The 12,525-nt window shown below is 28.5% G+C and overlaps 4 protein-coding genes across 10 annotated transcripts in view; 2 read left to right on the top strand and 2 right to left on the bottom strand.

Moving 5' to 3' along the window:
- The first annotated feature begins 500 nt into the window (after positions 1 to 500).
- On the top strand, positions 501 to 4,418 carry LOC132907437 (methylglutaconyl-CoA hydratase, mitochondrial). Of its 3 annotated transcripts, none has more exons than XM_060960553.1 (3): positions 501 to 708; positions 2,958 to 3,758; positions 3,859 to 4,418. In XM_060960553.1, the coding sequence occupies exons 2-3, from the start codon at positions 3,016 to 3,018 to the stop codon at positions 4,016 to 4,018; spliced, it is 903 nt and encodes a 300-aa protein (XP_060816536.1). In that variant the 5' UTR covers positions 501 to 708; positions 2,958 to 3,015; the 3' UTR covers positions 4,019 to 4,418. The 3 variants fall into 3 exon arrangements, with proteins under 3 accessions (XP_060816536.1, XP_060816538.1, XP_060816537.1); XM_060960555.1 differs by lacking the exon at positions 501 to 708 and adding an exon at positions 2,269 to 2,287; XM_060960554.1 differs by lacking the exon at positions 501 to 708 and adding an exon at positions 2,311 to 2,432 and having other exon boundaries at positions 2,946 to 3,758.
- Positions 4,419 to 4,469: 51 nt separating this feature from the next.
- On the bottom strand, positions 4,470 to 8,242 carry LOC132907438 (uncharacterized). Of its 5 annotated transcripts, none has more exons than XM_060960560.1 (5): positions 8,117 to 8,242; positions 5,713 to 5,800; positions 5,450 to 5,644; positions 5,106 to 5,373; positions 4,470 to 5,024 (listed from the first exon to the last, which is right to left on the bottom strand). In XM_060960560.1, the coding sequence occupies exons 2-5, from the start codon at positions 5,770 to 5,772 to the stop codon at positions 4,759 to 4,761; spliced, it is 789 nt and encodes a 262-aa protein (XP_060816543.1). In that variant the 5' UTR covers positions 5,773 to 5,800; positions 8,117 to 8,242; the 3' UTR covers positions 4,470 to 4,758. The 5 variants fall into 5 exon arrangements, with proteins under 5 accessions (XP_060816543.1, XP_060816540.1, XP_060816542.1 ...); XM_060960557.1 differs by lacking the exon at positions 8,117 to 8,242 and adding an exon at positions 6,409 to 6,535; XM_060960559.1 differs by lacking the exon at positions 8,117 to 8,242 and adding an exon at positions 6,287 to 6,385.
- On the top strand, positions 6,458 to 9,025 carry LOC132907426 (N-sulphoglucosamine sulphohydrolase). The gene is made up of 10 exons (XM_060960525.1): positions 6,458 to 6,593; positions 6,828 to 6,957; positions 7,057 to 7,193; positions 7,251 to 7,401; positions 7,465 to 7,703; positions 7,772 to 7,891; positions 7,997 to 8,197; positions 8,272 to 8,441; positions 8,533 to 8,679; positions 8,759 to 9,025. Exons 1-10 carry the CDS (start codon positions 6,479 to 6,481, stop codon positions 8,891 to 8,893), a joined length of 1,545 nt encoding a protein of 514 aa, XP_060816508.1. The 5' UTR covers positions 6,458 to 6,478; the 3' UTR covers positions 8,894 to 9,025.
- Positions 9,026 to 9,860: 835 nt separating this feature from the next.
- Positions 9,861 to 12,525, bottom strand: part of LOC132907435 (putative phosphatidate phosphatase) — a 59,902-nt gene continuing 57,237 nt past the window's right edge. The window contains exon 8 of the mRNA XM_060960550.1: positions 9,861 to 10,793. Within this exon, the coding sequence (XP_060816533.1) occupies positions 10,719 to 10,793 (75 nt within the window). The 3' untranslated portion in view covers positions 9,861 to 10,718. The remainder of the gene's footprint in view (positions 10,794 to 12,525) is intronic.

Genomic DNA, 12,525 nt, shown 5'->3' with positions numbered 1-12,525 from the left:
ATCTTTATGCAACAGATATTATTAATCAATTATTATTAAGACACAGATTATTAATGATAGTAGGTACGTATGTAAGTTCGAATATATTCTAACTTATATACATTACATAACTTATAATTTATATTATAACTTATAACCTATATAAACTACGCTGCTTATGAAAAAGCCATTATCATGACTTTCATAAATTTATTAATCCATTTTTATATTAATCTCAATTAATCAAAATTAAATTAAATTATCGGTTTACAAGATCCATAATATGTATTTTACTAACCATACTTCTAATTCTTTAAAGTTACATAATATAAATATTGATAATACATATTAATTGTTTTAGTTGAGAACCTCGAAATATTAAATTCTCTTCCATTCTAGCAGCAACTCGTGCTTCGTAAAGATAGCAGGAGAGATAGAAAAACGTATCGCCTGACGCAAAATGGATGTTCGAATCTTATGTGTGCGTGTAACACACAGTGTATAAATACACGTACAACTCGAGTAGGTCGCGAAGAATATATTTTCCTTTCATTTTCTGGAACAACCAGTTGCGCTTGCGACTCCGCGACGTCGTCGTCGAAGTACTGAAGTTACTACGTTACATTTGAACTTTTCTCGGGTCTCCCTACCACAAATGCTACTGGCGAAGCGCGACGGTGCGTAGTCCAAGGAATCGTCAACAACATTCCTACACGCTTCCGAAAGAAGGTACACGGTATTCCTATTTTTCTTCATTTATATGTATACGTTTACATGTTTCTTTAATTATTTGATAATTTCATTTAAATAATTCCTCAACGTTTAAAAACTTAATCGTGTTTACTGTATTTTTTTTATAGTGATATTTATAATGAGAGTAAGACACCAGTCAGACTTGACCGTGTTAAAATATTCGGAATATTAATCTTTCATTGGGTGTTTTACACTTTTATTGGAATGATTTTTCAATATTTGAAAAGTTAATACACTGACTGGCACGGTGATCGTCGGTGAACTACGTTTTACTAAATTCTTTAGAGTGATTAAAATAAGATAAATTTGTTGGACTAAACAATTTTCAAAAATGTGAATGACTTAGATTTTAAATTAACATTTTCTGAGAAAATGTGCACAGTATACTGTAAAATGTGTAATATTGTGCGAAAATGAAATTCTACGGTGTAATATATTTCAATCTGTTCATCGTTATTATTGTACTTCTATTTGATAATAAGAATAAGTCACTGGTCAGACTTATGTATACATAATATAAACAAGCCAATACTATTTATCCATTAGAATATTAAGTATGTTAATTTTTCATTAATTACTTAATAATTTCATTCTTCAACGTTTAGGAAGATAGTTGTTATTATTGTATATTTTTATGGAGATATTTAATAAGAAGAATAAGACAGAAGTCAGATTTATAAACATGCCGACGCTGTTCTTTCTTTGACAAGTTCGTTGCTGGTCCGATTTACAATTTTTACAATATTCTATGCTAACAAAAAATTCTTATACAACATCTGTGTTTATATTGTAAAACTTGACATATCTATTTAGTATGGGTTATAATGAAATATTTTTTCATTCGGGATTTTTAGTTCATGTATCACATAAAAATATATATGTACGTATATATCTATACATATACATACATACATACCGACATACCGTGCCGACTCGAGTACGCGTCGTACCCAACGTTCAGGAATTTGATTGTTATTATTACTTCATTGTATACTTAATATACCTAATATACTTAATTATCATTGTTTTTGTACTTTCCATAGAGATATTTGATAATAAGGACAAGGCGCCAGTCAGACCAGAGAGGAAACGATAGTCTCCACGCCCGTTCTAATTGTTTCGCAGTACAGGTGCTGCACCATGCGGCCAAGTGCTGAGGTCAACTAAAGTTAGCATATACAAGAACCTATAAAATTAGGGATCTGCTCTGTTTGGTTGCAATTTAGCATATACAATAATCTATGTATTTAAACTTAAAGTTAAGGATTTCCCCTGTTTGGTTGCACAAAAACATTGTAGTAGGCAATGCGAATGATTATGATATATATATATATATAATATTGCTATGTGTAATATTTGTTTATACTTAATTTTCTTTCGTCATTTATTTATTGTTAGTCATAATCATTCGCATTGTATTTGTGCAATCAAATAGGGCAGATCCCTAATTTTACAAGCTTTTGTGTATGCTTTAATTAAGCATTTGGCCACATGGTGCAACACTAGTCCGGGAATAACCAAATCTATAAGCGCGAGTACTCCCATTTTCTCTCTGGTCAGACTTATATAATATGCCGGCATACATTTTGAATGTGGTGGCGCCATTTACTAGTTAGAAATTTTGTTTCTTGTTAGTTGCACTAATTCATCTGTAGACGGTGCAAGCAGGTCCAAAATAGGGCACTTTGCACTAATTGCATGTAATTAATTAGTTATGTAAGAAATCGAAATAATATGCATAGAAAATTTCTAAGAGCGGAAGCTTTAATTTTATTCCTGAACAATTTAAGAAATTGTCTCAGAGACCGAGAAATTTGTTTTTCAATTTCGTCATAAAGATTAATTAGTTCAACCATTTTACCGTTAGATGGCTATAATGTTTTGTTGACTATGAATTGAACGATTTTTAAAACTTGCTTGTAGGAGAATATTTAGATGAAAGTAATTTTAACTAATTCTTTGAGTTCTGAAATGTCACGTAAACTTTTAAAAATAACTTACCATATTTGTAATCTGTGATATTTAATTACTAATATATTATAATTCATCATTGATATATTAGGATCAATAATTCTTTATTGGATATGTTTATTCACTTTTTAAGTGTTAAAAGTAATTCGAATTAAATTCTTGTATGAACTTCATATTAATATTATGAATAATTTATAAGATAATTATTAATATTTCTTGTTGTAATATTTTTAATAATGCAGATTTCTTTTCAGATTGTGTTTACACAAGACTTAATTGAGTGAAAGCCTGTTTACACATAAACTTTACATAATGGGGCCTTTAACGACAAGTGTCAGACACACTTTCCATTCTCTTTGTACAACTGCTGCAAAGGCAATGTCCACCAATGCAATGTTAAATCCAAAAGATGATGTGAAAGAAGTAGTACTTAAGCATTTGGATGGAAAAGACAATGGCATTGTAGTATTAGGATTAAATCGACCCACAGTTTGCAATGCTCTTGGCAAAAATTTAACTAGTCAGTTACATGATACCATTTCTTCCATCAGAGAAGATTCAAAGTTGAGAGTATTAATCATTCGTAGTTTAGTCCCAAAAATTTTTTGTGCTGGTGCAGACTTGAGAGAAAGAGCAAGAATGGACGCAGCAGAAATTCCAGAATTTGTTTCATTCTTGAGAAATATGACATATAATATAGAAACTTTACCAATCCCAGTGATATCTGCTATTGATGGTGCTGCATTAGGTGGTGGATTAGAAATTGCTCTAGCTACAGATATCAGAGTTGCAGCATCAGAAGCTAAAATGGGCCTTGTAGAAACAAAATGGGCTATTATTCCTGGAGCAGGAGGCACTCAAAGACTTCCAAGAATAATTGGAAGTGCTAAAGCAAAAGAACTTATTTACACTGCACGCATTATTGACGGTGAACAGGCTATGAAGATTGGTTTAGTAAATGAAGTAGTTCCACAAAATAAAAGTGGTGATGCGGCTTATCAAGCTGCTTTAACAATTGCCAGAGAAATTTTACCTAATGGACCAATTGGAGTTAAGTAAGTATAAGTTTACAAATTTGGTTTATATAAATATAATACGCAACAGACAATACGTCGTGATAAATAATACTCATATTTTATTTTTATCATATTTTAGAATGGCAAAAGCAGCGATATCAAAAGGTCTACAAGTGCCTATTACAGATGGATTTGAAATTGAAAAACAATGTTGCAACACAGTTATAGATTCAAAAGATAGAATCGAAGGACTTGCAGCATTTGGGATGAAACGTATGCCCATTTATCAGGGAGTTTAAACATATAAATATGAAATGCAACGTATTTTATAAGTTCGTTACGCTTAATTATCTACATATCAATAAAGTGCATTTTAATAGAGATTAAATGCAGAAACATGCCATTCTTGTACTACATCATTGTAATGTGATTAATTTCGATCATCGACACATCATTATGAAAATTCAAGCACACTTGTATTTAAATAGAAACATATGAAATTAGTAAACTAATATTTAATACAGTACAGAAATAATATTGTTAGGTTCATAGTTTTAAGTATTTTTATACGTGATTTAAACAATTTCAGAGTTTTATATAGTTTATATCAATGTTGTTGTTGTTGTTAATACACAATATGTATATATTTATGTAAACAAGAGTTTATTTAAAAAAAATAAAATTATTATGTTTATATAACATTAATTCTCATTTCATTCAAATGCATATTATACAACACATATTTTATACAACACATGTTCTTTATAAAACATTAAAAACGAAACTTACAATTCAATTTCTCATAAGATTACTTTAACAAATTGAAATAATCGATTTGATAAAAATAAAGATTGAATAATCTAAATTTTTTAATTGTACCTACATCTCTATATTTCCTTCAAAAATTCTTTTGACATTGGAAATGTAATACTATAAATGGAATGCTTACTAATAAAGCAGAAAAACAAACCAACGTAAATATATAAAAGTACCTTTTTTTTTTTAAGTAAATTATTTAGTACATTAAATCTTCACTGCATTATGCACATTGCATAGGAACCTCCAGTTGTTCTCGTTCTCTTTTTTCTTTAATAAATGCTATAAGAATATTGAGTTGATTAACTGTATCTTCTGGACAAGTTACACGATGTCCAACAGTTAGATCACTTTCATAGATTTCATAATCATTGCCACCTTCTACTGTTTTGTCACCAAAGAAATGTATCTCTTCATATCCTTGAATATGTCTTAGACAATAAGTTTTGTCCCAACCAATAGGGAAAACGTCAAAAGATATTTGACCTCCTTTACATATATAATAGACACATTTTCAATAAAAATCTGAATGAAGAACAAATGTTATACAAATATAAAAATCTCACTTACCGATACTGTATGTTAAAGCAAGATCTGGAAATTCCTTTTTGATAGCTTGAATAAATTTCTGACGTATTTGATGCTCAAGATCATATTCATAAAACTGAATACGCTCTTCTTTAGTACAATTACGACCAACTGGTGATACATTAAGCATTCCTGTCCTAAATTCTATAAAAGTTCCACGCTTGAATGGTAGATGTAATTCAGATATGTATTTCAGACAAAAATTGATCAAATCTTGCAATGCCTCTTCACCAATAATACTTTGAATTGTCTGCAGTAAGAAATAAAAAGTAAGAAACAGAAAACTTTATAACAATTTAATATTGTCTCTTAATTGTATCACTTACTTCTGTAGGTAATTGTTTACCCTCTTTAAAGGCAATAAGTCCATTCTCTGCAAAAACATATTTGTACTTTTCAAATATACTTTTACCACCCAACTGTTCTTTAATCTTATTTAAATCTGATCCTCCAACTACAGCTAAGTCAAACTCTTTCTTAACAGTCCCCAAAAGGAACTTCTCCAAGGATGGTTTAATTGCCTAATAAGAAATTAAAACTTATTCATAACAATCAGAATGTATTTTGTTTTTAATATAAATATTTATACCTGTCTAGGATCCGTAAGTGTGCCATCAACATCAAATAAACATATTATCTTCTTAGTCATAGTAAAATGATACTGTTTAACTGCTTACCTGAAACATAAATTTTTACATTAAATTTTTAATAAGAAAGAAATGTTAACAGCTCTGTACAAAATATAAATATAACTACAAAGAAATTTTTATAACTAAATATCAAATATTGCTTGGTATAAAAAGTTTATTACTATTTTAAAATAATATCGTATGAACCAAACAAGTCACACGCAAGTCACGTGCAAGGCGTTTTTCTCATTATTATATGTTAACAATTCCCCTCCACTTATGATCTTCTTCCTAACAGATTAAATCATATCAAAACAATCTTAATAAAAATAATTACTAAATCGACGAAAAAGAACGAAAAAAACAAAATATATTACAATTCTAATAAAAAATCATAACACTTTTGTAAAAATTATCGAAAAAATCTGAACATATAGATATATATCTAAAAAGTTATTGATAAATACACAATGAATATAACCTGTCTAAACAACAAGTCATTAAATATGAATAAAAATAACACTATTTTATTACACAATACTTCGACCGTAATTAAGTTGATATTTTATTTTCTCTACTTTCTCTATTTTCATCGATCACGAAATAAATTAAATACTGCATACAAAGTAAGGAAGAAAAAAAACAAAAATACAGACGGTGGTTAGATTGATACGTGGCTTATTTGACGTGTTCTTTATCGGTTCTCTTCTTATCTGCAAAATTGCAATGTTAAGAAGGAGTGGCTCGAATAAATTATATTGCTTTGTCTTCCTTATCTTATTAGAATTATATAAGATAAATGCAAACATCGTGCCGCATAAAAATGCTGTCTTACTTTTGGGTAAAACTATACTATTATTTTTATTCTCAAAAATTTTGTTATTTAAATCTTACGAAATGCCAAATAAAATTTTTAAAAATTAAAATACATATTTTGTTTTATATTTTCATGTGAAAATCAAATTTAGTTAATATTCTTCATCTGTGTTGTATATCTTCAATTAAAAAATAAAATATCGTTTCATATTGCACAATCTTAGGGAATTATAAATATAGAGTTTAATTTTTTGTGCAGCTGACGATGGGGGATTTGAAATGCGATCCTACTTAAATAATATTTGCCAAACACCTAATCTAGATAACTTGGCAAAAGAGAGTTTACTGTTTAATAATGCATATTCTTCAGTCAGCAGTTGTTCTCCTAGGTATCATTATTATTGCCTAACTTGCTGTTCAATATTTCATATCAATGTAGCTATCATATTATTATTTTGTGTTATTTTCACAATTTGTAAATATTTTAGTCGTTCCTCCTTACTCACTGGTTTACCAAGTCATCAAAATGGGATGTATGGTCTCCATCATGGAATTCATCACTTTAATTCATTTGAAACTGTCCAAAGTTTGCCAAGAATATTAAAAAAAAACAATATAAAGACAGGTATATTTAAATTTAAGAATTATGAAAACTCAAAATTCATTTATAAATATTTTACAGGTATCATAGGTAAAAAGCATGTAGGTCCAGATAGTGTGTATCCATTTGATTTTTCCCATACAGAAGAAAATAATTCTATACTTCAAGTTGGTCGAAACATTACTAAAATTAAACTTTTAGTCAGAGAATTTCTATCTCAGAATAAGACAAAGTATGAATTTGATAGATTTCAAATTGAAGAATGACAAAGATAAATAGAGTATTACATTTCCAGGCCCTTCTTTTTGTATATTGCATTTCACGATCCTCATAGATGTGGTCATACACATCCAGAATATGGCAATTTTTGTGAAAAATTTGGCAATGGAGACACTGGTATGGGTACTATCCCTGACTGGTATCCAATATACTATCAGTGGGAACAAGTGAAAGTACCATATTTTGTTCAGAATACAGAAGCTGCTAGACGTGATATCTCTGCTCAATATACAACCATTTCTCGTTTAGATCAAGGTATTTTATTAAAAATAATGATGCAAGTTAAAAACTAATATTACTAATAAGTATTGAAATTTTTATAGGTGTAGGATTAGTTTTAAAAGAACTAGAGAATGCTGGTTTTAAAAATAATACATTAGTGATTTACACTTCTGATAATGGTATACCATTTCCAAATGGTAGAACAAATTTATATGAACCAGGTACTAGCCAAATTATTTAAAATATATAAATAAGCAAAGAGGAACTTCTTTTTTAAAAATAAAGTAATATCTACTATAGAAAAATAATTAACTTTATCACATTAGGACTGGCAGAACCTATGATGATTAGGTCACCAATTCCTAACCATAGGAGAAATAGTGTAACACACAGTTTAACATCTTTATTGGATATTGTACCAACATTATTAGACTGGTTTAACATACCATATACAGATCAATCTTCATTTGATACAAATGAAGCTCCTCATTTGACTGGAAAATCACTCCTTCCACTTCTTATTGAAGGTAAATTCAAATTATCTACCTTCAGCATTAAGACACCTTTAATATTATCTTGTTACACACATGTGCGTTTCCAGAACCCAAAGAAAATGACACAGCTGTTTTTGCCAGTCAAACGCATCATGAAGTTACTATGTATTACCCCATGCGTGCTATTAGAACTAAAAGATATAAGCTTATACATAACATTAACTATAAAATGCCATTCCCTATTGATCAAGATTTTTATGTCTCACCAACATTTCAGGTAATCTGTAAAAGATAAAAATTAATAATATGAGAGAAGGTTATGTAATATTTTTAAAATTATAAATCATACATTTTTCTTTTATTTAAAGGATCTTTTGAATAGAACCAGGAATAAACAATCACTTCCATGGTTCAAGACATTAGAAAATTACTATGAAAGGCCAGAATGGGAATTGTATGATTTAAAATATGATCCAGAAGAAAAAAATAATATTGCCTCTAAATCATCTGCAAAAGTAATTAAAAACGGAACACTTGCTATACTTGAACAAATATATCCTAAAATATTAAACCATATGTAAATTTTATTTTCAGAAAATATTCTTTGATTTACAAGAAAGATTATTAAAATGGCAGAAAACAACCGAAGATCCTTGGCTTTGTGCACCTAGAGGAGTTCTTATTGGAACTAAAGAATCACAATGTATGCCACTTGAAAATCTTATTTAAGACATATTGATTATTTCAATCTTTTTTGCAATATGAAAATATAAATAGTTAATGCCAACATGACACAGTAATATAGAGGATATTTATAATTTATATTCATAATTATTATAATTTTTTTTTTTACACAATATTGTAGAAATGGTTTCGGGGTATTTAAATAAATTTCATTTGTGTTATAAGTTTGTGACTCTTTGTTATATAATAATAGAATAACATACATAACAGAATTCTTCCACTATATTAATATCAAATAAAAATATTAATAATTTTCATATACGAAAATACAAATATAAACTTATTAATATTATTTACAAAATATAAACTTGTATATTTCTCCTTCTTATGCAAATAGCAATCTTATGTACAAATTCATTATTCTAACAGAAATAAAATATTAACATACTTTTTCAAATATACTAATTATTTGAACATATACATAAATATTAACGGTTAACATATTAAATAATTCTCTCTAAATATACGTACTACAATAATTTCTAATCAAAGAACAGGACGTGATACAGTCATATTTTTCAAATCCTTATCACGATGTTTCAAGAGGATTTCGTTTAACTGACGAACATACGTCGATGATTTATTTGCAGACTTTTCTACTGCTTTCAGTTCCGATGATATTTCATTCATCTAAAGTCCAAACGAATCGATTTAAATTCATAAGAAAACGCGACATGAATATATATATATATGATTGTCTCTGAAAGTCTTACGTATTCCTTGTATCCCAAATATCTGTTGTATTTCTGATTGTTATTGTAAATTTGTTTCACTTGTATCATAAAAACAAGACACAGTAACAGACCACCAAGCAACACGAGCAAGTTCGTATTTTGAAAGCTACGTAAAACGAGCATCACTGATTTTGAGGTTACTTTTATACTTAAAAAATTTGATTAAGCGGAACAATGACACGTGAAATATATCTAGAAAATACTTTTATCTGAACGTGGTTGTATCGAAATTAACAATTTCATATCGCGTTACATATTTGCAAATATCTCGCTTCTAAAACAATTATACTATCACATTATACATCGCAGGAAACGTAATGACTATAGTTTAAAATGTCAGTTGGGTCGAACTGGGCAATGATAGTATCTATATTCAACGCTAGATATCTCTACTATCTAATTTAAACGCTTTATCAATTTTATTAATTTATGAAATTAATTGTGAAAAATGAAATAATTAGAAATTCATAAATAATATTTATTAAGCTAGTTATTTATCATGATAGTACTGATTTGATATGAATCTGAAATAAATTGAATCATTAAACTATTATTCGAAAGACATGCAGTGACTCAGATTAGTATTCGGATATTTCAAGAATTTTTAACACTATTTAGCTTGTTTTTTCTTAATTAAGAGATGTATATACATTAAAGAAATAAAATACATGTTTTTATTAACTTCAATGTTTGTTTTAATATATAACAAAACATTCAGCTAGCTAGCTATTATAAAGAAACGTATACAACAATACTGTCTCCCACATTATGATTTTCGAGTAATAATGCATGTTACTGTGTGTACCAAAGATCTTTAATAGAAGAGATGAAAGGAGTTAAAATGACATACATATATGACATCTAAAATATGGTACAGTACACTTGATATATTGAAATAAATTACAGATTCTATGATATATTGGCTATGAAATAAATAATATCCCATCTGACGGGGAAATAACAGAGTCATAAATAAGGGAGTATTAAGGCTGTTTCATATAAACACGGTAAATTAAATACAGATACACTTGCAGTTGTTTCTCTATTAAGTATTCAATTTGATTGTGTGACTGCTCTTAAATAGTGCTGTCCCCATTTCTTTCAATCGCATTGTAAAGTGTAATTCTTGTTTGAAGTGATGTTAATTCGTTCTGAAATTTAAATAAATTTTATGTCAGTTCCATAACGATTGTTCTTTTTTTCAAATGAAGTAAATTATTATTTTATACATGTGTCATAGAATTTTATTCTTCCAGCATTATTTCATTACAAAGCTAGTGAGTTATAACAAAGCAGGGGACGATAGGTAAAGCACAAATTAGCTAACTTTTGAAACGCAAATAAGCTTACAAAATTAAATACACACAAAACAATATGGGTGAGTGATTAATAACCATAAAAATGTATGAACGAACTCAAAAAGTGATATAGGAATAGGAAGAGAACACTGCATAAAGGCCACTTGTGTCCTTGTCTAATAAATTATGCACATTCGTGCAGTAAAGTATAACGTGTAAATCTAACACCGATTAACGAGCGGCGTTAGTGTGCATACTTAATTAGACAAGGACAGTGGGGTTCTTTTTCTCATATGACTCGCGTTTTCTTATAGCATAACGTAATAATAAACAATAAAATAATTAATAAAAAATTAAGTAAATAACGACATAAATAATAACATAATTTTTAAACTTCAACATTATAGAAATGATTTATTATTCGTGACAATATGACTTTGCAACGATAAATGTAATTTTAACAATAACGATGAGTGAAAAAGGGAACACAAAAATTTTATTCTTATTTTCAGCCCTTAAGTAACATAAAACAAGAAGTTCTAGTTTTTCTTTCTTTGAATAACCCCAAATTAGAAAACAGAATGTCCTTTTTAGGGTTATAGTTGTCGAGATAATGCGATCTTTTCCATAATTTTTTATCCACGATTTTTTCGTCCTAGAGAAGCGTTCTTTTCTTTAAATTACGTAAAATGATTCTGGAAATCGATTGAAACAAGTTCCATTACGATGGAACTTTGCAAACAACTTAAGAAAAAGAGGACTTCTTTTTCGCTTTTTACTAATTTTCAACCTAACAATTGTGCTTACCGTAACGAACAGGTTTCATTTTCCAGATAATTTTATTAGCTACAACATTCTACTGAAACTTTTTCACGTACGACAAATAGTTTCAAAGATATAAAGCGAAATGTAAAAAAAAAAAAATCGTGTTTCTTTCGTTTAATCGATATTTCGTTAAGGGAAAATTGTTTCAAAGTCGCTTATTTTGTTCTAAATATCATTTCGAATTATATGCAAAAAAATGTCTATTATCAATTTGTTCCTGAATCTTTTACGTTTAATTCGACTAGATTAATAAGGCAACGAAATTTTTCTTTTTCTACCAAAAATCTATATATTTTGTGTACGTAAATTTCTAGTGTTTTTCGTCGCTAGAGTTTAAGGAAAGCTTTAGTACATATAGTTATTACACCATTTTAGCTCGTCGACCTTAAAATGAACTTTGCTTTATATCTCACTTTTTTCCGAACAACACTCCATTCTAGATTGGTTGAATTTTTGGTTGCTAATTAAATTACGGACTATGGGGAACTTTTATTTATTTTTTTAACTGGATAACTTACCCACTACTCGGCTGCCGTCCAATTATCTATGTACATATGTAGATATTTGTTTCAGCCTGATGGCCTAGAAATTGGACTTAGTTTTATATAGTTTATGAACATAAAAGAAAACTATAACTAAACTTACAAATAACTATAATAATAACATAAAAATATATCAATTCCTTGGTTATCTATTTCATCTCCTCTGAATGCTTTATTTTTATATAAACATTTTCACCATTGCAGTTCATGCATCTATT

The sequence above is a fragment of the Bombus pascuorum genome, chromosome 5, assembly GCF_905332965.1.
Source record: "Bombus pascuorum chromosome 5, iyBomPasc1.1, whole genome shotgun sequence".
Classification (NCBI taxonomy): Eukaryota; Metazoa; Arthropoda; class Insecta; order Hymenoptera; family Apidae; genus Bombus; species Bombus pascuorum.
Note: the sequence above shows the minus strand (reverse complement) of the source record. Positions and strands in the feature narration are given on the sequence as shown.

What these genes read in the sequence shown, in the direction of transcription:
- LOC132907437 (XM_060960553.1), top strand. Translation starts at nt 3,016, where the DNA reads ATGGGGCCTTTAACGACAAGTGTCAGACACACTTTCCATTCTCTTTGT. An exon ending in AATGGACCAATTGGAGTTAA is followed by an intron (nt 3,759 to 3,858) that starts GTAAGTATAAGT and finishes ATCATATTTTAG; the next exon opens with AATGGCAAAAGCAGCGATAT.
- LOC132907438 (XM_060960560.1), bottom strand. Translation starts at nt 5,772, where the DNA reads ATGACTAAGAAGATAATATGTTTATTTGATGTTGATGGCACACTTACG. An exon ending in GTAAACAATTACCTACAGAA is followed by an intron (nt 5,374 to 5,449) that starts GTAAGTGATACA and finishes TTCTTACTGCAG; the next exon opens with ACAATTCAAAGTATTATTGG. An exon ending in TGCTTTAACATACAGTATCG is followed by an intron (nt 5,025 to 5,105) that starts GTAAGTGAGATT and finishes ATATATGTAAAG; the next exon opens with GAGGTCAAATATCTTTTGAC.
- LOC132907426 (XM_060960525.1), top strand. Translation starts at nt 6,479, where the DNA reads ATGTTAAGAAGGAGTGGCTCGAATAAATTATATTGCTTTGTCTTCCTT. An exon ending in GTCAGCAGTTGTTCTCCTAG is followed by an intron (nt 6,958 to 7,056) that starts GTATCATTATTA and finishes TAAATATTTTAG; the next exon opens with TCGTTCCTCCTTACTCACTG. An exon ending in CCTCTAAATCATCTGCAAAA is followed by an intron (nt 8,680 to 8,758) that starts GTAATTAAAAAC and finishes TTTTATTTTCAG; the next exon opens with AAAATATTCTTTGATTTACA.